The 24,878-nt window shown below is 44.1% G+C and overlaps 1 protein-coding gene across 1 annotated transcript in view; it reads left to right on the plus strand.

The window, feature by feature from the left end:
* The first annotated feature begins 3,120 nt into the window (after positions 1–3,120).
* Pappa2 (pappalysin 2) overlaps positions 3,121–24,878 on the plus strand; it is a 245,420-nt gene continuing 223,662 nt past the window's right edge. Inside the window, exon 1 of the mRNA XM_038350230.1 lies at positions 3,121–4,036. Within this exon, the coding sequence (XP_038206158.1) occupies positions 3,121–4,036 (916 nt within the window). The remainder of the gene's footprint in view (positions 4,037–24,878) is intronic.

A 24,878-nucleotide genomic window follows, 5' to 3' on the forward strand; every position in this document is an offset into this window, starting at 1 on the left:
CTTCTTTGTGGGTGGGGGGAGGGTTTGGGGGGCATGGGGCTGATGAGGGGGGATGGAAAGGGAGAGAGGTGGGGTGTTGGTGGGCAGGGTTATGATGTCACAGCCAAAGTTACAACAGGAGGAAAACACAGAAATGGTTCAACATTTTTTTTTAAACTTTGGACTGCCAAGAGCTGAAGGAGAGTGGTGAGCAAAGGAATGGAGGGGGGAGAGAGAAACTAAACTGGAAGATTGAGTTTTGTGTTGCCTCTTGAAACCTTATGAATGGATTACTAGCAGCTCAGAGCCAGGAGAGTCCTATAGGGGATGCAAGATCACCCACACACTCAAAGGGGGAGACAAGCAGGCGGAACCCTTCCCTGATGTGCTACCCCCCTTCCTGAAATGAATGGTAGGAGATGTTTTTCTGAGGATCCTTGGGGTGGCAAGGGGGGGATGACTCCTTTTCTTACCTGATTATCTTTTTTCTCTTAAGCTAAGCTACCTCTTCCTGATATTCTCTCTCTCTCTCTCTCTCTCTCTCTCTCTCTCTCTCTCTCTCTCTTTCTCTCTCTCTCTCTTTTTCTCCCTCCCTCCCCCTCTCTTTCTCTCTCTGTCTCCCTTTCTCTCTGTCTGTCTCTGTCTCTTTTTCTTCCCTGGCTCCCTCCCTCCCTCCTCCTCTCCTCTGCTTTTCTGGCTTTCTTTATTCCCCGCCCCCAGTCTCAAATTCTATTCTTGATCTGCTTCAAGGGGGGAAAACTGAGTCAGGGAAGTGAAGGGAGCTAGGGAAGTGATCTAGAAAAAGGGACAATCGAGGACCAAGGGGTATCTGATCAGCAACATCCACGTGCCTGAACTGAGAGCTTCTTTGGGGACTTGCTTGGAGGCTCTATTCCATGCTACATGGGGAAGCAGGGTGCACAGGACCCCGCATCTCTAAAGCAGCTAGGTCAGTGCTCAGCTGGAGTAGAGGAGTTCAGAAAGATAAGGAGACACAGGATGAAGGAAGCACCATGGTCTTACTCCAAAGCATGTGGACTGTGTGATTTAGATATGAGCAGCTGAAGCAGTGATTTTGAAAGTGTAAGTGATTTTTCTTATTGCTTGAGAGAAAGATTCAGTGCCTATTGGTACCTATTTTATACTACCTGTGGGCCAGCATGCCTGTGTCTGGATTTCAGATCTGTTCTCTGCGTGCGTCCATGTGTCTGTCTGTGTGCTCTGTGCACGTGCATGTTCCTGTAGGGGATGGAAACCCTGTGAGAAAGCTGGCATCTCACACCTAGGCAAACAACGCAGAGGTTAAACTCACAGTGCTCACTTCGCCTATCTTGCCCATTCATTTCAAATCAATTAAAAAAAAGCTGCCTCAGTTTAGCTGTTCATTTGTGTAAATTACTTATTTTGAGCACCTCATTTGTTTATTTGTTCACTCGGCATATGGTGACTTTTACTAACTTTAGGCTGAGAAACTTCTGAGAGAAAAAAGACTGTGCTAAGAGTGCATGGTGTTTCCATTTAATGCTTCTCATGGCAGGGTGATTGATTTCTCCTTTTCTCCAGTGTCCAATAGGAAGTGGATTCTGGTATTGTCCTTTTAAATCTGAAATGATAGAGTAAAATAAGAAAAAAAAATAGGAGGCTTGTGATAAATCAAAAGAAAGAGATGTGAATGGTCCCCCAAAGACTAGTGTGTGTTTATTGACCAGGTCCATTCAAAGTGTGTGTGTGTGTGTGTGTGTGTGTGTGTGTGTGTGTGAGAGAGAGAGAGAGAGAGAGAGAGAGAGAGAGAGAGAGAGAGAGAGAGAGAGAGAGCGAGAGAGAGAGAGAGAGAGAGGAGAGAGAGAGAGAGGCTACACACAGAAAGGCACACTCCAAAACAGTATTGATTGTTTTCTATTGATTGTGTAGGCTGCGGCTGCTGAGAGAGAGAGAGCCAGAGATGTTTACTGGGGAAACCAAGAGGAGCATCTGTCCCCTGTGCCTCTGAGAGGTGGGGGTGGGGGAACTCAGGAGGAAGGAGGGGACAGGGAGTAGGTGGAGTGATGCACCAAACTTATTAGCTTTGACATCATCATTGTCTTTAAATGAAAAAAAAAGCAGGAAGATAATTACAGGCAGAGAGAGGGAGAGAGGGAGAGAGGGAGAGAAAGGGAGCAGGAGAGACAGGAGGGACCGGGTCCCTTGACCTATACGTGGTTCATATTGCTCTTTTTCTTCATCTTTCCAGGGACCCACCAGGCTCCCAGAAGGTGAAACCAAGGGTTCTCAGCCTCATTTGGTCAAGAGAGCAGCAGACTGGCAGCCAGAGAACTTTACAGAGACTTGCAGCATACCAACAAGTTGGACGGGGATAAAAACCTCTCTTCAATAGTCAACAGCCCTGGGCGCCAAGCTGAGGGAGTGCTCACCTACCCAGGCAGACTGGAAGCTGCATGGACACCTGGCTGAGGACATCTGAAGAGTGGAAGTTAAGTACCAGCATAGATTTTTATGCCCCCAGATTATTTTTGCATTTTTAGATAACGAGCACCAAATTGTGTCTCAATCTAAAAGTTTTTGTTGTTGTTGTTGTTTTGTTTTGTTTACCTAGCAATTTGCTTTAAGTTGAATATGTTTTGAATGATGGCCTCAAAAGGAGACTCTAACTCCTAGGGAAGGAAGAAGAGGCAGAAGGGAACATTAGAGAATAAGATTATATTGAATGAGCAGCTAGGGTGCTGTGTTTTTTTTTTTAGAGAATTTGGCTTACGTCATACATACTCTTGTAGTATTAGTGAGGAGAGGCGTGCCTGAAAGAAGAAAAGGAAGCCTGAGGTCTCTGGGAGGAATTTCAAAGTAAAAACAGTTAACTTTATTCTGAAGGACTGAAATCAAGCAAGAAGAGAGGTCAAGGGAGAAGGCAGGAGAAAACCCAGCAGGGCAGCCAGAGGGATAGAAGCCACAGGGGGCTGGCTGATTTCCCAGGACAGGTAGCCAGGTGGGACATATTTTTGGGGCTACTTGAAAAAGTTTGGTTTGTGAATAGTTTCCCTGGTGATTTAAAATCCACTGCTGGTTGTCTTTTTCCTCTTCTCCCTGCCATTCTTGTGTGGGACCCAGAAGCTGACCTCTGGTTCTGAGGAACCAGCTGAGGGAGATATGATGTGTTGGAAGGTCCTAAGAGTAAGCCTGGTGGTCCTGGCTGGGTGGGCATTCAGTACCACCAACTCGGAGCTGGGCTGGACACGCAAAAAATTCCTGGCCCAGAGGGGACAACTGAACCAGGTGTTGGAAGGGGAACACTGCTGGCTGGGGACTAAGATTCGAAGACCCAGAACTGCTCCTCAGCATCATCTCTTTGGGGTCTACCCAAGCCGACCCCAAAGCTACCCAAGGCCCTATGCTGTGGGGAAGAAGCGAACTCAGTATGGAGGATGGAGTCAACCAGGCATGGGGAAACAGGCTCCAAGTGTGGTTCCCCGAGACCTGACTGAGAACCCAGCAGGAGTGAGGAGGGAGCCTGAGCCGCCCGCTGCCCTGTGGGTAGGGGATGGTCCTATTGGGCAATCAGAGCTGCTGAGAGATGATGACACTTATCTTGGCAACGGAGGATCCAAGGAGGCTCTAGGTGAGCCTGAGACTCGGGGAAGCTCAGAAACTGCTGCCTCCACCATCACCACCTTTGCATACCAGAAAAGACCCACAGCAGAGACCCGGAGGAAGGGCCAGGCCAGGTCTAGGCTTCCTCGCCAACTGCTAACGAGGCAGGCAGAAGATAGGACCAGAGACCCCCAGAATGCTCCTCTAGATTTCCAGCTCTGGTCTAAGAACCCCCTCAAGCACGGAGTTAGTGACAGTCCATTGGAGGGCACCATCCAAAATGGTGGAGGGGGCTCTGCCTGGGGAGCAGAGACCTTTAACCCTCAAGAAGGATTGCCTGTACTGTACTTCTCTGGGAAGAGGGAGCGGCTGCTGCTGCGTCCAGAAGTGCTGGCTGAGATTCCCCGGGAGGCGTTCACAGTGGAAGCCTGGGTGAGACCAGAGGGAGGACAGAACAACCCAGCCATCATTGCAGGTAATGTCCCACTCTACTCCTGGGCTTTCTCAGGTCCTGGGGGTGTGTGGCCGGCTCCATTTCAGTTGCGGGTAGACATAGAGCACAAGAAGGGGAACAGGATAAAGCAGACAAGCTACGAAGGCTTGGCCAGAGGGGCTGTGTGGGTGTGGGGTTTATTTATCAGAGCAGAAGTACCGCAGGCACCATCAAAGGAAAGATGACTCCTACCCACGACATCATTGCCGCTAATCGATCTCCTGGAGTTCTATACACTGTGCTTGCACTTAGGAGACCTCAGCTTAGCTCGTCCCCCTTTTTAAAGGGAACGGACTTGGATTCTTTGTCAAGGAGGAAGGGGAGTCACACCCTGCTTCTAATAGTCTAGCATGGGATACTCAGGCACCTCTGGAAAGCAGGTGACAGTCCAAGGATGGTAGCAGTGAGTAATGCCCAGCTGGGTCCAAATAGCATGGAAACAAGGCTGCCACCCAGGAACTAGGGAGAAAGGCAGCACCTGTTCCACGTCCTGGGGTCTTCTTTGCTTCACCCCAACAGCTCTACTGGGAAAGATGGGCTCTTCCAGGCCAGGGTCCTGACTTCTATCCTTGGTGGTTGTTATATGAAGACCTAACTATGAAAGTGTTATTTATCATGTCCAACTCTATAATGTAAACCAGAGGCACTGGCTTGGGCTTGTTACCTGTGTTTATTTTGATTAACAGAGAAACACCTAGAAGGACAAAGAAAAGAACTTGGTTTGCAGTTCTTGCTGTGAGAGGCTGGTTTCTGGCGAAGGGAGAGGGAGGGATTTGACTGTATATTTTATCCTTTGGTGTTTCATTATTCTTTTAGACATTCCGTGAAGGGAGAGTGGGGACAATAAGCACAAAATGTAATGATATGTATACAAGAGGATGTGACAATGTGACCAGTTAGTTCATATCCTAACTAAAAAAACAATCAGATGCTTATCAGAAAAAAATAATGGCACTAATTTGGATTAGTCAACCCCCCTTTCCTGTTTGTCAGTTCCATTCCATTGATGGAGACACTGAGGCAAGGAGGTTCATGTCAGAGACAGGTTAGGGGGAAAAAACCCGCCAGAATTCCTGAATTCTTAGCTCCTCAAACAAAGCAAAACAAACAAACAAACAAATCACACTCAGGTTGCTGAGTGCCTCCAAATGAGTTGCAGACTAGGCAAAAAATCTGGAAGGCAGGAGCCTCCTCCAGTGGGGTGTCGCTGGAACATCCTTGTGGACACTCTGTCTCCCCCTCTTTGGCTGTGATTTCTTATTTGGAATCTGGGATTCCCAGACACTGAGCACTCTCCGGTCATGTGGCTTTGCTTTATTTTAGTTTTGGGTGGGAGAGGGGGTGAGAGAAGGGGCCAGGCTGTAACTAGGTGGGGGCAGAGAAAGAATAAGACGGAAATCCTTATTCTGGGGCCAAAATGGAAGAAATAATGAGATGATTATCTGATCGGAGCTGGCAGCTTCACAGTTTCCCCCAGATGACATCTTCCTGCTGCCTAGTCTGGCTTCCTAGTGCCCATCTGCCAGGGAGGCTGCGTGCTTGCAGTCTAGATGGAGGCCCACGGCTCTGACTATGCTTCCTCCTGCAGCAGAAACATAGAGACCTGGAATCAGTTTTCTGGCTGGGAAGAGTAAGAGGATCCAAAAGGAATATATGTGGGAGGCTCTGAGGGGTTGTTGCTCAGGGTTATTAAAGTCCAATCCTGGAAAACAGGAACATGGCACCCAACCTCTGCATTTACCTCTCCAGTCCTGTCTCACACTCTTCACGGAGAGTGATTTAAGATTTGACTCCAGGTCCAGGATTCTTTGCCTCCCCTCTGGCATGTATACCCTCATCTCTATGCACCTCCCTGCCTTGCCTGTCTATCACCAGCAACTGTCTCCATACCACCACAGAACACTTCCAGATTTTTCCCGAGCCCCTCAGAACCCTCTTAGCCTCTAAGCATGTAAAATTGGGCAGGAAATCTTCTTCAGCAATTTGGCTTCCAAAGTTTCCTTTTCCTCAAATCTAACTGGCTCCTGTGGTATTCAGGGACTTCCCTCTTAAGTCTGCTTCTAGAAGGTGGAGGGTAGAGGACAACCAGACCTGTCTGCCCCATGTTCCATCCTCTGTCTTTCTTCAGACTTGTGCATGGTCCAAATTATCCTCGGAAGACAGGTAAAAGCCTGTGGGAGGCAGGGGTTAATAACAAGCTATCTATTCTTCGGGCTCAGTAAGCGAGCTGCTGAGAACTTAGCATCCAGATCCACTCTTTGTTTTAAATGCTGTTATTTCACCTGTGAACAGCGCAGCTAACGACCATGAGGTTGCCAAATCAAATTCTCAGTAGTAAGAGTCTCTACTTTGCATGCATTTACACACATCTCTCAACAATTCATGAGCCCTCAAGTCGGTCACTATTTGCTCCTAGTATGGTGGAACTTGAGTTACACAGAGTGACAAGGTAGAATCAGATTTCTGGGAGATACACACACAAGCCTGTAGCTGTACTTCGGTTGCTCCTCTGAGGGTGGGCCAGCAAGCTGCAAGGCTTGGCTCACACTCTGCCGACAGCTTTCAAACCTCAAGTTCTGCCTACTTAACTCAAACCAGCTTCTAAATCCTCTACCTACAATGCTTGGGGTATTTTCTCCTCAGCAGAGACCTCAAATAATTTAGTCAACACCAGTCATGGCAGAAGAAGCCCCTACCCACAGCTGTGGCGCCTTAGGGAAGAGTTCCAACACAGAGCACTAGGTGGCAGTCTTGTCTCATGCTCAGGAGACTCGGAAGCCACAAAGTGGGGAATGTCTCATTTCCTTGAGGGCTGTCCTGTCCCAGCCTCTGGGCTGTAATTTAATCACCTTCTCCCAAAATGTTGTTGGTAGGCATCCCTCGGGGTCCACTTCATATAAGTCTTTTTTTGAAAGGCCTGTCTGGAATAGCTTAAGCAACTTTCTTGAGAGTTGTGACTAACTTGTAGTTCTAGCAAGATGTGAAGAAAACAAAATCAGCTAGAATTACCCTCTCTCTCCCTGCACTCTAAGGTCCCGCATTCTTCTGAAACAAGTCAGACTCCAGAATGAGTTGCAAGAATGCTTTTCATGAGGGTTGAGGGCAATGTAGGGCATGCAAACTTCACGTGTTGAAGACCCCTCCTGACCACCCACTGGGCTTTCTTAAACGTCTAACTTCTGAAGTTGCCTGTTTCCCACAGCTGGAGCTGACCTGTGGCAGCGGAGAGAGGACTGCTCTGTGGTGGGGTTCCTCACAAAGGTAGCCAGTTAAAGGTCTGGCACACTGAGGCTCTGTGGCAAGCTAGGAGAAGCCTGAGGTTAGGAGCCCATTAGGTTGGGCCATTAGAATTTAGTGGTTGAATAAGCCATCTTCTGTCCTATCCTAGCGTGGATTCCTTAAGGTCCAGTACCTAACTCTGAAACCATCTGAGCCTTTCCCGCCCCTTCAACTTCCTTTCCTCTCCTTCAACCCCAACATACACAAAAGAGAACATTTTAATAGGTTCCTCCGCACCCATAATTGATTTCAAATGTTCCCTGAAGTCGCCCAGCTGAGTAACCACCTGCAGCTCTGAGCTACAGGACACTGAGTCACTAAGTCCATGGTAGGTTGGAGCCCAAGCCCAGAATTCTTAATCCAACAAATATTTATTGAGTGCTTTGCCATGTGAAGGGCGGCAAGTCATTGAGGGGAAATACAAAGATGTCTGAGAAGCTGTCCTTGACATGAAGGCAAGTGTTGGGCCGCTGAGTGCCCAAACTTTACAGCATGTCCCAGTGTAGAGCCTGGGGACAGAGAGACTTGGAATCGAATCTTTCTTTGACATGAAATGGGACAATCCTCTCTGGCAATCCATCCAGCTTCTTCTTCTGTTTTTTTTTTTTTTCTTTCTGAACTATGCTTTTCTCAAGTTGAAAATCAAAGGAAAAATAGTTACATATATATGATTCCATACAAAATGAAGTTGGAAAAAAAATTCCCAAACAAAAGACAAATAAGGAGATGCCCTGAAGAGAGAAGTGTTTCCAATAAGTTGTGTAGATAAACTGCCCGACACAAGATTTGGCTGTGGGACTTGTATACTTACCAGAGACATGAAAGGTATTTAGCAGGAGACATCCAAATTAAATTAATTTCTAATTTAATTCTAATTTTTTTCTCAGCAGAGATATTAACATAAATTCCTTAGGAATTTAATTTTATAATCTATGAAACAGGAATGACCGTAAGTAGTTTTTTTCTTCACAATATGTCTCAAGATAAAAATGGTAGACTAAAAAGTCCAGAAGAATCAATTTATTTCATTAAAAAGTTTCATCTGAATTTTTTTTATTTGAGCAACACTATTTCAGATCAGTTGGGCAATGGTGCTAAAATGTGTGTTTTTCTGAGCCATAAGCCTTATTGAATATCACATGAGATCTGTGCTTACTTAATTGAAAAACAACATACGCATTTATCAGAGTTTCCTGATAGCCAGAGACTGCTGACATCACGTCCCTCTTCAGAGCCTATTGCTAGCTTTTCTGTGTGAGTGACGTGTACCGGGTGACATTTTAGGGTAAAGAGTTCTTCGTCATTGGGAATGCAGGGCGTTGGAGAAGGCAAGAGGGCATGGATGGAGGAGAATCCAAGGAGGCCACATTGATCCTGCAGACTCACACAGGCAAGGAGCAGTGTCTGCCTCTTTCCCAGGGCTCCCCTAAAGACAGGGGTCTCTGTCCTGCCCTTTGATTGCATTTGTCCTCACTAGACCTGGGGAACCACCCCGTTCCTCTCACATCCAACTTCTGGATCAGGGCTCCGATTCCCAGGGAAATTTGTAGCGACCCTGTTTCTGGCACCCGAGCTGTTCATGTTAGGGTCCATGGTTGTCTCCTGTGGTGGCCCTGCCCTCTCTAGTGACCGGGAGATGCATGAAGGAAGCATATGACCTGATGGTTGGGACTTAACATCTTTGCTTTAGAGTTTTCATTGTGAGACTCTATGGCTCCTGGAGAAAAACATGTGGATGTTGTTTGGTTTGAGTGGCAACTCTGACCTCTCATGATCACCTTTGACAGCTCACTCTGGTACCCTCATCCCTAGGAGCCTCGCTGGTGATATGTGTAGAGTGACCACTCTCTCTCTGTGTCTCTCCCTCTGTCTCATCTCCTTCTATAGATCTTCCTCAGTGCTTTCCTGGACTGCACATTACTTCTTGCCTTATTAGTTAGGCGTGGCTCTCATTCCTATCAACTGAACACCCCCTGGGAGCGATATGCATAGTCAGCTAATATTTGTCATCCCTGAACACCTATTGGAATGTTAGAATCAAATAATTGTAGAAATTATGTTTGTGGAGTAAACTTGGTTTAGACAATTGAATTCCCATTGGGATGAGAACTTTCTGGAACTGGAGGCTTTTTGTGGGGATCCAGGAGATAGCTGTGATGTTCTGCTGTTGCTGCCTACAGAGTGTCTGAAGAGCAGCTGAAGGAGAGGGCTAAGCACAAAGTTGCCCACTTGCCTTCAATAGAGGTCCCCCCCCCCATCTATTTCATATGAGCAAAAGTTTGGATACTTTAAGGAAGTTTCATCCTCATCTATAGACCAAGGGCTGGCATATTATGGCCCATGAGCCACATCATCTCCAAAGTTGAAGCTGTTTTCATAAATGAAGTCTGATCAGGCATACCACGCTCATTTGATTATGTGTTCCTTGTGGCCGCTTCCATGGTGAATGGCAGAGTTTAGTGGTTGTGACAGAGACCGCACAGCCTGGAAAGCCTAAAATATGTATGGTCTGGCCCTTCATCACTGAAGAGGGAAGTGTGCCAGTAACTGCTCTAGAGCATGGCTTCATGGACTTCAGTGTGCACAGAGGCCAGCTGGAATACACCTAGAAGCAGATGCAGAGGGAGCATGTTTTGCAGGGATCGAACACAGGGAGCTCTTTGACCATGGTTTGTATGGAGACCACCCCTCCCTGAAGTGGCAAGGATTAGGGAAGACCAGATCCTCGTAGAGTTGATTCTGGCCCAGGTATTATCAAAGGCCTTGCAGAACACTCTTAGATTGCTTCCTTCTTCTCTCTTCTTCCTAGGGTCAGGCTAATACCATGGGCTGGTGGCTCTCCCAGCTTTCTCTAGCTCTTTCCATCTTTTCTTTTAGAGTTGTTTTTATCTAACAAAATCTTTGCATATTTAACCCCGTTTCGGCATCTGCTCTTATACTCTGCTCCCCAAATGCCGATTTGGGTTCTGTTTATTGGGGAAGACTGGGACTCTACCTCACAAGCTCCTTTAGGACTGCTGCAGCTCCTGGGGACTGGTAAAAGACACTCCACATTTGTGAACAGAGGGTCGTGGGTGGCAGGCTTTTTCTGAAAAAGACCAGATGCTAAATAGTTCAGGCTCTGTAGGCCATACAGCTTATGATGCAACTCCTAAGCTCTGCTCCTAGTAAGTGCACTGCAGCTGATGCACAACCACACTGATCGGCTGTACTCCAATAAAACTTTATCAAAGCAAGTGTCATGCTGGGCTTTGCTCCTCAGTAATTGTTTGCAGAGCTTTGATGCAGAGGGTTCTTCCGGAAGACCATGCTTCTATATTTCTTCTGGCCTTGTTTCCTCATTCCACATGATCCGTGCTAATCCATCATGTTCTGTTGTGTTCCACCTGGTGAACTCCAAACAACAGGCTTATGGAGAACACTAAGCCACCCAGGAATCACTGGGCATTAGATTCTGAAGCATCATAAAGGAAATGAAACAGGAAGATAGAGCTGATAGGGCTCCCTTATAATACCATGACATTCCCCTGGTTTTGTCCTAGCTGGGTGCTTGAGCCCAGTCTGGTTAGGGCTTGGCATAAAGTCTTGTAACTTTAGGTCCAAGACTTTTGAATCATCTAATTTTCTAGTGTGGGGTCGTTGGCAGATGGATTTCCTCTGAGCATGACAGGGTGATCATCCCATTGCTTCCCTCCTTCTGCCTTAGTAGCTGACGTGCTATTGCCTTTTCTCTCTTCAGTCCTCCAACCTTGTTAAGGTTAAAGGCTCTTGTAGGGCTGTTTGATCTCGGATACACAATGCACTGAGTGAGGCTTCTGAATTCAGGCGGCATGGTGGGCTCTCAGGGCCTGTCCCTGTGGGGTTTGATCTCTCCCGGTACACAAGGACTAGATGGGAACCCCAGAGGCCTTTGGGTGTCCTTTCAAGCATGTAATACAGGTTGCTAAGAGTGACAGAGACAGAGCTGTAAAGTGGGAATCACCTTTGGTAGAACAAGCAAATCCATCTGTTTGCCTGTAACCAGCCACACGTTGTCCTTCCTTGCCTCTTGCTTCCTTCCTTATGTGCCTTTTCTTGTTCCTCTGGGACTGGCCATCTTATTCATTCAGAATGTGTATGCCAGGAGGTCTGGCTCCCTCTCTTTCCTGTTTTAGTTCAGACCTTGCAGAGGCCAAATAAACACCTTATTTGGCAGTTATTAAGGAGAAGGCAACATCTTCATTTGGATCCTAAACCCATGCACCCTGCAGGTTCAGGAGCTTGAGTTCCTGATGTCACAAATAAGTACATAAATCTCATGCCTCTGCCCATGAGGGCATGGAGCTAGGTTTCTCCAGGGCCTCATCGGATTTGTTTCTATTCACATCACATGCACCCTCACTCTTGTCCCTGCCAGAGAGCATATTTCATGGCCAAGTATGTGTCCCCCAAATAACAACATTCTTCCCTTCCTGTGTTTGCTACCTGTTTTAAAACAATCTTACTTAAAAAAGAAAGAAAACAGCCAGGAAATAAAACTCAGGGCAAACAAAAACAGTTTTCTCTATGACTCAGAAGTCACTGGTGGAGAAAAGTGGTTCTTCTCAAATATACAATAAAGCAACAGGAAGCCAAGGCTTCAGAGCATTTTGAAGTTGAAGCATTGCCATGACAACCAGTTGGGACAGCAAGGGCAGTAGTTGTGGCTCATTGCTAGTTTGGCAGTCCAGTTACCTGACCAGAGGTGAAGTCACAGAGCTTTGAAACATTGATCAGGCCTTCCATCCTTTAGGCACTAACTTAACGTTTTCTCTCCTTCATCCAAGGACTTGTTGTACATCCGGGGCAGGTTATAAAAGTAATTTCATATTATGCATGTTCATTCATTCATTTGCTCAACACTTATTAAGCTTCTATTCGGTGAAGTATCAGACATTATGCCCTCTGTTAGAGAATTAAGAGTAACCAAGGGCTGTGCCTACCAGATGCTCACAGTCTGATGAGAGGCTTTTTATAAATGATTATAATCTTTACCATGGGCATGACTAGCTGTATGAGGATGAGCCATAAGCAGAGTCAGGTCTGGCTGGTGGCAAAACTAAGGCAAAAGTGAAAGTGTCAGATGGCACAAAGTGCCAAGAAATCCACCAGGGTGGGGGCTGGGACTCAGCAGGTGGGAGTCATAGACTAGGTTAGGGAAAATTGTTTCACTCCAGTTGGATAGAAGAAACATTCTAGTTAGTAGAGTTATTGATGAGAGGAGGAGAATGAAGGCACACAGAAGGATGTTGAGGAAGGTGATGTGGGATGTCCTTCTGTATATGTGTTGCTCTTATTGGTTAATGAATAATGCTGCTTTGGCCTACGGTGGGGAAGAATATAGCCAGGTTGCAAGAGATACATATTGAGAGTAGGGAGAGTCAAGGAGATGCCATGTAGCTCCAAAGGAGGCAGATGCCTTGTAGCTGCCCAAGAAGCAAGAGGTAACAAACCATGAACCTCATGGTAAAATATAAAATAATAGGAATGGGTTAATTTAAGATGTAAGAGTTGGTTAATAAGAAGCCTGAGCTAATAGGCCAAACAGTGTTGTAATTGATATAGTTTTTGTGAGATTATTCAGGTGTGGGCGGCTGGAAAACAAATGAGCAGTCTCCATTTACAGGAAGGATGCTGTCAGGAGCAAAGACAAATTCAGGTTGATTTTATTTGTTGTTAACAGAGATCCAAGACTCAGGGCAAAATGTTAAAGAACCAGTGATCTCAAGTGAGAGACAGTATAAACATAGGGGAATAATAGGAGATAAATAAACATAAATGTAAAGTATGCAAAGGTGGATTCAATTATTGCAAGGGGTTATCACAGTGATATTTCCTTGGCAACTTCCATAAGGCTGACTCTGTGTCATGCACTACAGTTTAGACTGTGCAACTCAAGAGGTCTTCAGGACAACGTGAATGGCAGAACAGAAAGTGGAGAGCTCAGAAAGAACTAGGACACTGCCTGGGGGGCATGTAGCTAGTGCACACTGAGCTGAGAATCTAGTTAGAGTACACAGCCAAGGTCACCCACTTGCAGTAGACAGCTGAAGTCTGAACTTGAGATCCCGCCCCAGAGGCAACCCCTGCTCTCTCTTTTACCTCTTGCGCTCTTCCATTTTTTATGTCATTGAAGGCCCCATCCACACAAGCTGAGCTACTATGTGTGACATTGAAATCATTTTAATTTAACATAATGTAGAATCAGAGGCAGCTCCTAGCTCAGTTTATTTTTTTTCATTCACTTGCTCACTACTTCATTTATTCAGCAGATGTTTATTTAACACAACGTAGGTATTCAGTATTTTTTAAACCCCCTACTTCACACAGAATACGTATAAACATGAACCGTAGCAACTGTCTATCTTAGACAATGTTTGTTTCAAGGCACATTAATAATTTGAAATAATTGTATAATAGAATATCCCTATAATCCTTATTATCCAGTCCTTGGCATCGATCCTGAAGCTAGAGGTAATTTGGAGCAAGATCCCTCCTTGGGTGTGGTGGTCTTAATGGGCCCTTGGACAGAGCATAGTGTATGATTGGCCTGAACTCAATGTGGGGTAGGCCATGACCGAGGAGAGGCCTGAAATGGTAGCCTCACCCTCTTTGTCTCTTTGACTCTGTGCTTTCAGCATTTCTAGGAAATGAGCAATGCTATATGGCAGCGTGTAGCTCAGACCCTGAAAGGGAGGCAACTGTTCCCTTCTGTTCTTGGCAGTTCTTCCAACATGCTTCTGCCTGACCCTGCCTTCTACTAGCCTGCAACTTTCCTCAGAGTTCCAAGTCATAGTCTCAGCAGGTCTACTCAGCAGGTGAGCCTTCTGGTTTCTCATTAGCAAATCCAGACATTTCTGGATCTCAGTTATTCCTGTGTCACTCAGCCTCAGGGCAGATCCTGGGATAGAGTGGGTACCTTGTTTTAATGAATAGATAGAGAATATTCTGGACCTTGTAGACAGAGCTTGGTCTCTTCTGACTACTCAATAGGAAGCATATCTCAGAGTTATGGGCTATTTGGGAGTTTTTTCTTTCCTCTCCACGTGGTCTACCTGTTCCTTGCCCTCCTGTAAATATACTGCCTATGATTCCTCCTCCTGTGAAGTTTATTACCTCTAACTGTTGAGAAGCATCACCAGCTCTGGGGTTTGGACTTCTAGTTTTGAGTCCATTACTCACAATGTGAAATCCCTCACCTGAAAAATTGGAGCCACAGTAATTTTTCTCTAAGAATGCTGTGGGACAATGGTCTTGTACCCTGTAAAGATGTGTTACTTATATTTTAATAAAACACTGATTGGCCAGTAACAAGGCAGGAAGTGTAGGTGGGGCAACCAAGCAGGAAGTGTAGGCGGGACGATCAGAACAGGAGAATTCTGGGAATAGGAAAGACACAGTCTGCAGTCATCACCAGTTGCAGAGGAAGCAAAATGAGAATGCCTCACTGATAAAGGTACCAAACCACATGACTAACACAGATAAGAATTATAGGCTAATTTAAGATGTAAAAATTAGTTAATAAGAAAGCCTGGGCTACTAGGCCAACCAGTTTATAATTAATGTAGGCCTCTGTGTGTTTCTTTGGGACTGAATGACTATGGGACTGGGTAGGACAGAAACCTCTGTCAATATAAGAATAGTGATTACATTGAACAAACCATGAATTTGGAGTCATACTTACTTTGTAGGAAGTCCCTGACCAATGCTGGTGGCTGTTTCATCTTTGGTGGTGCAGAGAACTTGCTAGCTAGGCTCTCTGGGTCTACCTTCTTTGCTTCTCTTCCTCATGGCCTTCCTTACCCATGCTAGTGCCTAAAAACTCCTTTGACTTGAACATTTGCTGCCTACACATCCACACAGTTCATGGACTTATTAGCAGTGGAACCTCAATTACCTGAGTCCTGGGCAAACAGTATCCTTAACCAGCTAATGGTTTGCTTACTCTGCCTTTTAGGCAAATAGAAGGATGCAATTATAAGATGAGACTGAAAAAGAAATCTAGTCACTAAAATCCTTCATTAGCACATGGAACAACCTTTCCTCTTTCTATAGCTCTATCCACACTCTCAGGTGTGGATAGAGAGAACCAGCTGGGATATTGAGAGATAAAGATTCTAGATATTTGTCTGTGAAAACAGCAGCCTAGTGAGGCACATACAGGGAAAGACATTTTTCCTAGAGTCAAACGGAGGCAACTTCTAATTTGGTTTCATTTCAGCTTTTCCTGGCTGCTTCTGTTTAATTTAAATTTCTCATTGGAAAGTAGAAGAAAAGATTTTAGGAAGATTTTTTAGTAAGATATGATTTTCTTTTCTATTTTTTAAAATGATTTTAGTCCTTATTTAACCCAAACTATCAGTTCAATTAGATGATCACATATTTTCCTTTGTCCTGTTTCCTCAGAGACAAAGCTGTCCGAGTAATTACAGGCAGGGGTTTACTCAGAAGTCTGAACTAAGAGAATGCTCTTTGAACACAGGCCTCTGACACAGCTGTACAGATACACAAAATCACTATGAAAATTTAGGTCTGACGGGCATAGCCTTTGGTATGTGGTCCTGAACAGGCTGTCTCTCAGTGCTTTGTTCCTTGAAAGCAGAGGCCCCTTAGGTGACTTGTGACTACGTGGAAGAGGTATGAACATTTAGGTATTAATAGGTAAGTCCAGATAGTATGTAGAACTGAATGATTATAGTAGCCACTGGGCAAATGATTTATGTTACAAGAGCAATTAACGTATCAGATTAAGAAAAGTTGCTCTGCAGAGTCTACTGTCATCTGACCAATAGTAGTAGGTTATTTTCAAGTCTTTCTTCCAAGCTTGCTTTAACTCATGTACTGCAGGACCACTGAGCATGTCTGGACCACTGTTTAAGAATGTCCTAGGGTGGTATTGATTCTGTAAATTGACCCCACTTAAAGGCAGTGCGAAACAAATTCCTGAGAGACTTCTCAAAGTCATTTATTTTATGGAGAAATGAAACAACAGGAAATTGGAATTGGAGCTGTTTCTCAGGCATTAGGGAAGAGTTCGTGGGAAATGGAGGTAGCGGACGGTGGAGAAAGGGGAATGCATGGTGCTAAGGGTACCACTGTGTGTCTGTGTCTCTCCGAGGATTAGTGGGCTCTGGAGGCCGTGGTATAATGTCCGGATGAATATTTGCCCTATTCCAGACTCTGGTATATGACTTTGCCTCCCTCAGAATTTGCGTCTCTTGCCTTCTGCATTTGGGGAAGAATTATGCTGTACTACTGGCCGTCCCATTTTGTTAAGGGGAGAGATTAGCTTGATTGGAAAGCAAGCTGCAGACAGCTTTCAACCTTTGATGAGAAACAGCAGGCTGCTCTACCCCTCACTATAGATGCTCACTGTGTAAACCCTAGGCAGTCAACTTCAAGCCATTGACTAGCTCTTAAGGGAATTCCTTAGCTATAGAATTAGCATAGCTCACCAAGGCTCAGGAACTTTCTTTCATACTGTTTGTTCTGAAAGGCACAAATAATATCTGCCAACAAATAAGCAGATAAATAAATAAGCAAACAAACAAACAGAATCCTCCAGGTTTTAAATTGCTCAGACTTTCTTTCCCTTCTTCCCCAAACCCTTCTTGGTAGCAAAGACTACACATAAAGAACACTACAATACTTATTAAACTTCTATTATTTGCTTCTGTGAGGAAAAACAATTTAGTGTTACTCAAATATACCGAGATGATGGATAATATCTGGCAAAGTACTGAGTCTGGAGGAAGCTGCCCAGATGAGTTAGAGGGGACAAGGATGAGGAGGGCTCTTTACTCTTCCCTGTCCCCAGTAGTTAATGGAAAAGGAGGTGAGAGTCAACATGCCTCCTTATAGGCCCTGCCTTTGGGGCAGAGCCCTGCTAGGTCAGATGTGTAGCTACTCCCTCTGTGAAAGATTAAATACTACGTTTTAATTAGGGAAAACAGAGTTGTTGTGTGACATGTTTTCAGTTGGGAGGATGCCGTTGACAACTCTGCTAAAAACCTTCTGTGGATCCAAGCTAGTAATGACTTACTTATTCCTACCATGGGCAAGATTCAGGCCTTGATACGATGGGAATAAGGGGAACTCTAAGGAAGGCTTGTCAGCTCTCAGGGAGCTTGTAAGTTTCTTGAAGAGATGGATCTCCATGTGCTAAAATAATGACCTTAACTGCGGGTATACCGCAGACTGCTCAATGGGTGCTGATCATTCTTAATAGATCTGCAAGTGTTAGTTAGTGTTTTCCATCCTCTCTCTCATGCTATAATCAGTGCTACTGTATTATCTCCATTTTATGTACCTGGAAGCTAAGGTAAGCGGGACCATCTCATGTTGCTCAGGGTTGTGGTGTTACTCTCTGCCTGATCCAGTTGCTCTACTTCATAGCCTGCTTTCAAACACACACACACACACACACACACACATACACACACACACACACACACACACACACACACACACTTGCTAAGCAATCCGGTTTTTAGCTGACTGATGACCTGGCCCTTCTTGGTTATTTCTCGGTCTCCAAGGCTTGTTGGGAGAGATGTAGGGCTGTTGGGATGGGGTAGGAATATCCTAGGGACGCCCTGGAAACTATGAAGGCACCAACCCCTTTTCAACAAGGCACATTACAACTGTAATTTGCTTATTCTGGCCTTCGTGGATTAGTGCTTACTTTCATTATATATATATTATATATATTATATATATTATATTCACTCGATGAATTTTCAGCCCTATGCAAAATTAATCAACACTTATTCTCCCAGAAACAGTTTGCTCTGACTTGAAATCCTGCTAACTGGGGACTTGGGTATAGCCTAGTGCTAGCCTGTGGTTTTAATATGTGCACTGTATATTTGATCCCTACTAACATTAGAACAAAACAGATGAAGCGAGACGTGTAGCTCAGTGGTAAGCACTCACCTAGCACAGGCAGCCCGTGATTCCACTTCTGATATGATAACAAGAGGCACAACTACTGCCATCCTGGGATCCTGCTACTCCTAGCATAGTGAGGTTCAACACCTCAGCTTCACTTGTAAGTCTGTTGGAAGGCATGGTTTCAAGTATTTCTTGAGTTCCGCTGAGTCCAAATCTATATATCTCTAGTTCTAGTTTCAGCCTGCGGATACCAGGCAGTATGCAGAGGCTGTGATTTGGTTCAGCTTCCTGTGTTGCCTCATCTCCACCCAGTCACAAGACTAATCCCCAAGAGTAGCTAACCTGTATCGACACAGTGCCAGAACCCACGCAAGCTACGTTCTCTAGGATCACATTTGAGCCCCCTTTTCTAAGGCTATGCCCTTCTTTAGGTTCTTATATTCCACACCGTCATTATTTGCTTCTCTTGTCTGTGCAAACCTGCCTGGTGGACTCCCACTGTATGCCTGGGTGGCCTGTGGAGCGTCAGGGAAAGCACCCTTCCTGGCTTCTCTCATCCATGTCTGTGATGAGAGCGTGACTAAAATGGAAAGTGTTCTGTAAAGAGAGGTTGAAATGCTTGCTGGAAAGATGCTAGTGAGATGGTCCCCAGGGGACTTTCCCCAACTCTGTGCTGTAATTTGTAAAACGTCGGACTCAGAGATCAAAAGCTGTGCCCGATCCTGTCTTGAAAGAAAGTTATCTAGAACAGTGGAAAACACCTTCTTGGGCTCTCTCTGTTTTCCTTTCTACCCATCTTCCTGCTCACATAGTCCTGTATCTGCCAGGTTGACTGATCTTTGATGGATAGCCTTTTTCTTTGTCCTCCTTGACCCATTTGCACCTCTGCAATCTCTCTACTGTGAGTGTGTGTGTGTGGTGAGGAGAGGGTGATGGGTGTTGAGTAAGTAGTTCTGCAGAAAGCGTCATATACATGTGTGGGGTAGACCCAGGCATAATACCCTGAGAAATGACCTTGCCTTCTATTAGGCTGATTTATGATCATGACCTAAACTGCCCCCCCCTTCCCCGTGCTTTTTTCCATTTTCCTCCTAAAAACAAACTTGTACCATACGGCATGTTTTTGCAGTTCCCAGAGTTGATGACACTGTGCATGACTCTTCTGTTTTGTTGATCGAAGCCTTACCTTCCTGGAAGCTGATGAAGCTTCTCTGAGAAGCAGGACTCTCGATCCTGATTTTAATCCCCCAGAGCTGTGGAGCACAAACGCTGCCATGGGGATTTCTTGGAAGTTAGTCTCCTCAGCTGAGTTCTTGCCAAGAGCATCATTTCTGCCCAGACCTCACCTTCCCCCCTGCCTCTCTAGCTTGTTGTTTAGTGAACTCCTCTGTGAGAATCTGTCATGGATGAAGTCTCCAGGGGAGGCTTTGCCTAAGAAAAGCTCTCAACAAGTTTCATCATATGTACTGTCTTCCAACTGTGTAGGCTCTAAAAGAAAGCAGCTCGTTATAGAACGGCTCGGGAAAAGCACATCGAACATACTGGAGAAAGTCAACAACTAGATGCACAGCAAGGGGCATGCCTGAGCTCCTTTGCTTCCCTCTGTTCATTCCTATGCACCACATGCAACTCCAGGGTTATTGGGGGCCTGGTGGGAATACTCTTTCTGCCCGTCAGGATTCCACAGCTCAGTTAGATTTCAGTAGCAGAGTAGATAGGGTGAAAGAACAAAATCCCACCATTTTGTGACCCTGTGCGAAATTCAGATATCTCAGCCAAAACCCCCTTTTTATCAGTGAAGTCCCAAATGACCTAGATGAATAGATTTAAACAAAAATAGCAGTACAACAAGACTTAGCAGGCTGCCTACTTCAGTGAGGATGGTCAAGACTGAGGGCTTCCCAAGCTAGATGAAACTTAAGGTAATTTTTGAAGGGCCTCTCAATAGATGGGCAATAGTTCAGATAATGTGATGGATATAACACAATTTGTGGTTCTGAGCCCATAGTGGGGATGTTGGTAGGAAAACAGCATGCCTATGAGGTATGCTTAACTGGGGAGATCCAGGAGAATGAACACAGCTTCTTCCTCAGCAATGGGCCTATGTAGCCCCATCACAAGGAACACAGCATCTTCGTTTGTCTCAACACTGAAAAAAGTTGACTTAATGTTCCAGAAATACAGACAGGTTTTCTGTTTTATGGAAGTAAAGGGCACAGGATGCTATCTTTACTATTGCTGTAAAATCAGAATTAGAAAGACAATGGCTTCCTGAACATCAGCAGGTTAGTTTTCTATTTCTTTCCTTTTGTTTGTCGTTGACATTTACAATTCCTAGATGACAGTTTTCTTCCTCATTGGGAGCCAGTGTGGATTTTTCACCTCTGTCTGGTCTTAGTCAAAGCCAGTGACAGAAGATTCCTAGAGGGAGATGACAGATTGGGAGAGAAGGGAGACAGCCACTGGTCTGAAGAGGTGGAGACAGCTCCTAGAGGGGGCTTCCTAGTTTCATTTTCTTCAAGTCTGGGCTCCTCTTACACCACTGCAGATTTAATTGTGACACTGTGGTGAAGTCACTTTCCTGTCCTTTGCAACACCTTTCCTCAGTACTCTTCTCTGTAGCCACAGTTCTGGATTCAACAGAACAAGTCTCCTTGCTCGGCCTTGGCTCCTTAACACTCGGTAACTATTTATCACAGACAAGCCTGTGGACCACCAAGAAATGTTATCAAATATTCAGCAAATCTGCCTGTCAATGGGAGTTCTGGCTGATGACCTTGCTGGTCACTGGCTTTCTCCTCCAAACTATTTCCAGGTGTGGATTTGAGCCTGCGCATTTTCCAGGCAGCACAGAAAAAAAAAAGGCAACCTGTAAATCTATTAATCTCACATTTGTTAGCCCATGTCGTTCTTTTTGCTTCCAAGCAATAACATTAAAAAAAAAAAGATTTGAAGTATTTTACTGTAATCGAAAGAATATGGGTGTCTTGGTTGAATAGATTTGGTTTCGATCTCTGCTTTTGGCACTTGCTAGATGAGAGACTGTGAATCACTTGCCCCATCTTTCAGTGCTCAGTTTTTGGTCTTCAGGGAAGAATATTTCAATTCGGAGCCTACATTTGTGGTACATTAATAGAGATGGTATATAAACCATGGTTAGAACACAGCAAAGCCTTAGTAAAAGGCAGCTCAAGTCTCTTTTATTGCATCTTGGTATAAAAAGCAGCTCTCCTAAGCATAAAGAAAAGATTCACAACATTGAAAGAATCAGGGCAATGTCTATACAGGGACTGTGCTGAAAATTTCCCGACTAACCAGTTACTCACAACACTCTAATTCTGAGGCTCACATTTTATCAGAGTTGTTCATATTGCTCTGGGGATAATTTAGTTTGAGAGAAGGACCTTTTCCCTAAGCGTAACTGACTCTGTTAATTTCAAATGCTAGTAATTAATAGTAGTAGAGAATTGGAAGCGATTTTTTTTGAAGACACTTGAGTATATATATGACCTGTTAAAATCACCATGGCTTCTAAATATTTTGTTTTGAGAGTTCAGAACAAAAACACAATGAACAAGATATAGATCTACTCCCCGAATTTACTTTATCCCCTTAAACACTCAGTTTAATATAACACAAGGTGTTTAACCATGTGTAAATTTAGTAAACATCGATATATAACAGAGAGCAATTGGAAGGGAGTGCTGGAAAACTATTATCTAAGTTTTAAGAGGATGTGATTCAAATGTTTGGCTTCAATCCCACCGCCACCCTTTGAGTTACATCACTTGAACTGATTTTTCTAACCATGGGCTATCAGAGTTCATTTTGTTGCTGAGTGACTTCATAAATCATATTCATGATCTGGTCCCTCTGTTCTTCCCAAGAATGTGGCTTTGATGAATAAACACCAGTTATAATGTGTTTGTTTCTATCACATGTACATCCAAAGTTATAAAATCCCACTCTTGCACAAGCTCTGAGTTTTACCACGTATACTGTGTTGGCTCCGATCATTCTGGTTCTGCTATCCTCTGTGCTAGACTGAGAAGAGAGAGACGTGTCCTCAATATGGTGATTCTGTCATTTTTTTCCTCCGTGAAACAAAATTTATCATGTTTCTGCTTGGTGGGGTCAACTGAGAAGGGCTGAGAGTCTTTCCTAAGGGCTCATGGGGAGCTGTGCCAGGCTGCCCTGCAGTTTCAGCTTATAATTAAAGGGCATAAGGAGCAGGCTTGGAATGGACAGATTTTATTCACAGGTACGACTGGTACACAGGTAGACATCCAATTGCTCAAGACCTAGATGGGAGGCAACATTTACCCCCTTCAAACGACAGAAAGTCACATCATCTGCAGCGCAGCTGAGTCTACTTCAGTCAGAGGGAAAGAGAGGGAGACATTTGGCCGCTTCAATCCGTGTTCCTTTTCCGTCTGGAGCTCTTGGAACTGTCTCCTACTGGTTCAGCAGAGCCAAGTGTGCACCTCTCTTCCCAATACCATGTGCAGTGACATCATATTAGGAGCCTAAAAGTAGCACTGTGGGTGTAATTTGCACTACAGAAATTAGCAGACACTGAAAATTAGTAACTTGAGAACTTTATAGCTTCCGGTGAGACAACTGAGTAGAAATAATTACTGCACTGCTGATCAAATGGCGCTCTGAGGATGCTAGACTAAAGTTTTCAAAAAATTGCAACTGAATTTAATTAACAATTTATTAAAAATTATCTAAAATATCTATGCTCCAATCCTATACACATACCTGTGTATGCAGCCGTTTATAACATAGTCTTTCAATTTTTTAAAAAAATAATCAGCATATAGCTGAGCTACCAGTGACTCTATGGTACTCATACTAAATAATGTGGAACTTTTGTTCACAGGACAGAGATTGGACATAATTAAGGTAATACTGTACTTTTCAGAATATAAAGTAGAAGAAAAGATGAAGCAGGGAACTTAGTATTGGTCATAGTAAGTTTGTCTTCTTTATGAAAATCCACCTGATGCAAGGATTTTTAAAGAAGTAGTTCTTAAACTCTCTTAATAGAAGAATAAAAGTAAAAAACAAAACTGGAAAATAAGCAAAAAAAAACCAAAAACCAATATTGCCAAGTTGGAAGTGCACTGTAATTAGTCATTACCCATTCTTCAAAATTTAATTATTATTCTTTACTATTTTATATTATAATTAATATGCAATTATCATTCTTCAAAGTTTAACTATTCAGTTGACAAAGCACTATATTCTTTAAAAATACATTTGTACTTCAAATTTCAAATTATTTTATGTCAGGGACAGGAGAAGGTATTCTGCCATTTATGAGAGTGTAGCTATTTGCTTGCCATGAAAGTGGAAACCTTAAAGAAAACATGCTCTCCCAAATTGGAATCAATGTGTTTTTCTTCAATGAGGACACACAAAGTTGGGCAGATGGAGAAGGGGTGTTCTGGGAGGAGTTGGAGGAAGGGATGCATATGATAAAAGTGATATTACATAAAATTCTCAAAGAATTAATCAAAAAGGAAAAAGAATGAGAAGCCTTTTGCTAATAAATCTATACCATCCATAAAAATATTGTTGGCTTAGATTATACAGGAATTCAGGGAATAGATAAAATGATTGTCTAACAGCCCAGGGGAAAACAACACTCATTCTATTCTCAGATGAATACAGATCCTAATACTCTCTATCAATCATTCATCACTGTAGATCATTTATCATGCTGTGTGTTTCCATTGAAGTGTAATGCTTTCATTGTAGTTTATTAATAAAGATGCTCCTTAGAGTAGTGGTTCTCAATCTTCCACATCCTGTGACCCTTTAATATGTTGTGGTGACCCCCAACCATAAGATTATTTTTGGTACTCTTCATAATTGTAATTTGGCAATGATTATGAATCTTAATGTAAATATTTTTGGAGATAGAAGTTTGCCACAGGTTGAGAACCATTGCCTTAGTATATGCAAGAAGAAGCTACTAAGCAGGAGATGGGCATTAACCAAAGTGTCATGCTGGGACTCAAGCGCTCCCCTCTGCCTGAGGGTTCTTTTCCATCTGTGGCTCTACCACCATGTCCCTAACATGCTCCTTGCTGCCCCCATTTTCAGAGTTAGTATCCACAGGTATTTCTGCTATTAATTATTCTAGTGAATTTATTGGTCTAGTGCTTGTTCTGAGCTGGGTAGTGGGGCAATGATACAAGGATCTCATTTGTTTGGGGAGTCCTGTTTGTGTTCTGTGATAGGAATCACTGGATAGAAAATGGCCATTCTCAAAACTGACTTTCTCAATTTTGAGGCTTGGCCCATGGGACCACTTTTATTTTGTATTGTCTGGGAAATAGCTGTTCTTTGTTGCTGACTATTATACTAGAGGAGCAGTGGGCTGGGAAAGATATTTGGATATTACAAGTGCCTTATTTTCCTCACGAGAAACATCATTTCAATGTTCAAGGGAGAAAATGAATGATGGCCTTTTTGGTCTCAGAAACTGTGACTGTCCTCGGGGCTTCTGAGGAAGTGAAAAGACTCTAGAGTCAGTCTAGGAAAGGAGGCCCTCAGAGTCCCTGAGCGTGGAGGATATTCACAGTGGAGGGTAATCATCGTTTGTGTTGGAAGTCTACCTCCT

The sequence above is a fragment of the Arvicola amphibius genome, chromosome 12 (assembly GCF_903992535.2).
Source record: "Arvicola amphibius chromosome 12, mArvAmp1.2, whole genome shotgun sequence".
NCBI lineage: Eukaryota > Metazoa > Chordata > Mammalia > Rodentia > Cricetidae > Arvicola > Arvicola amphibius.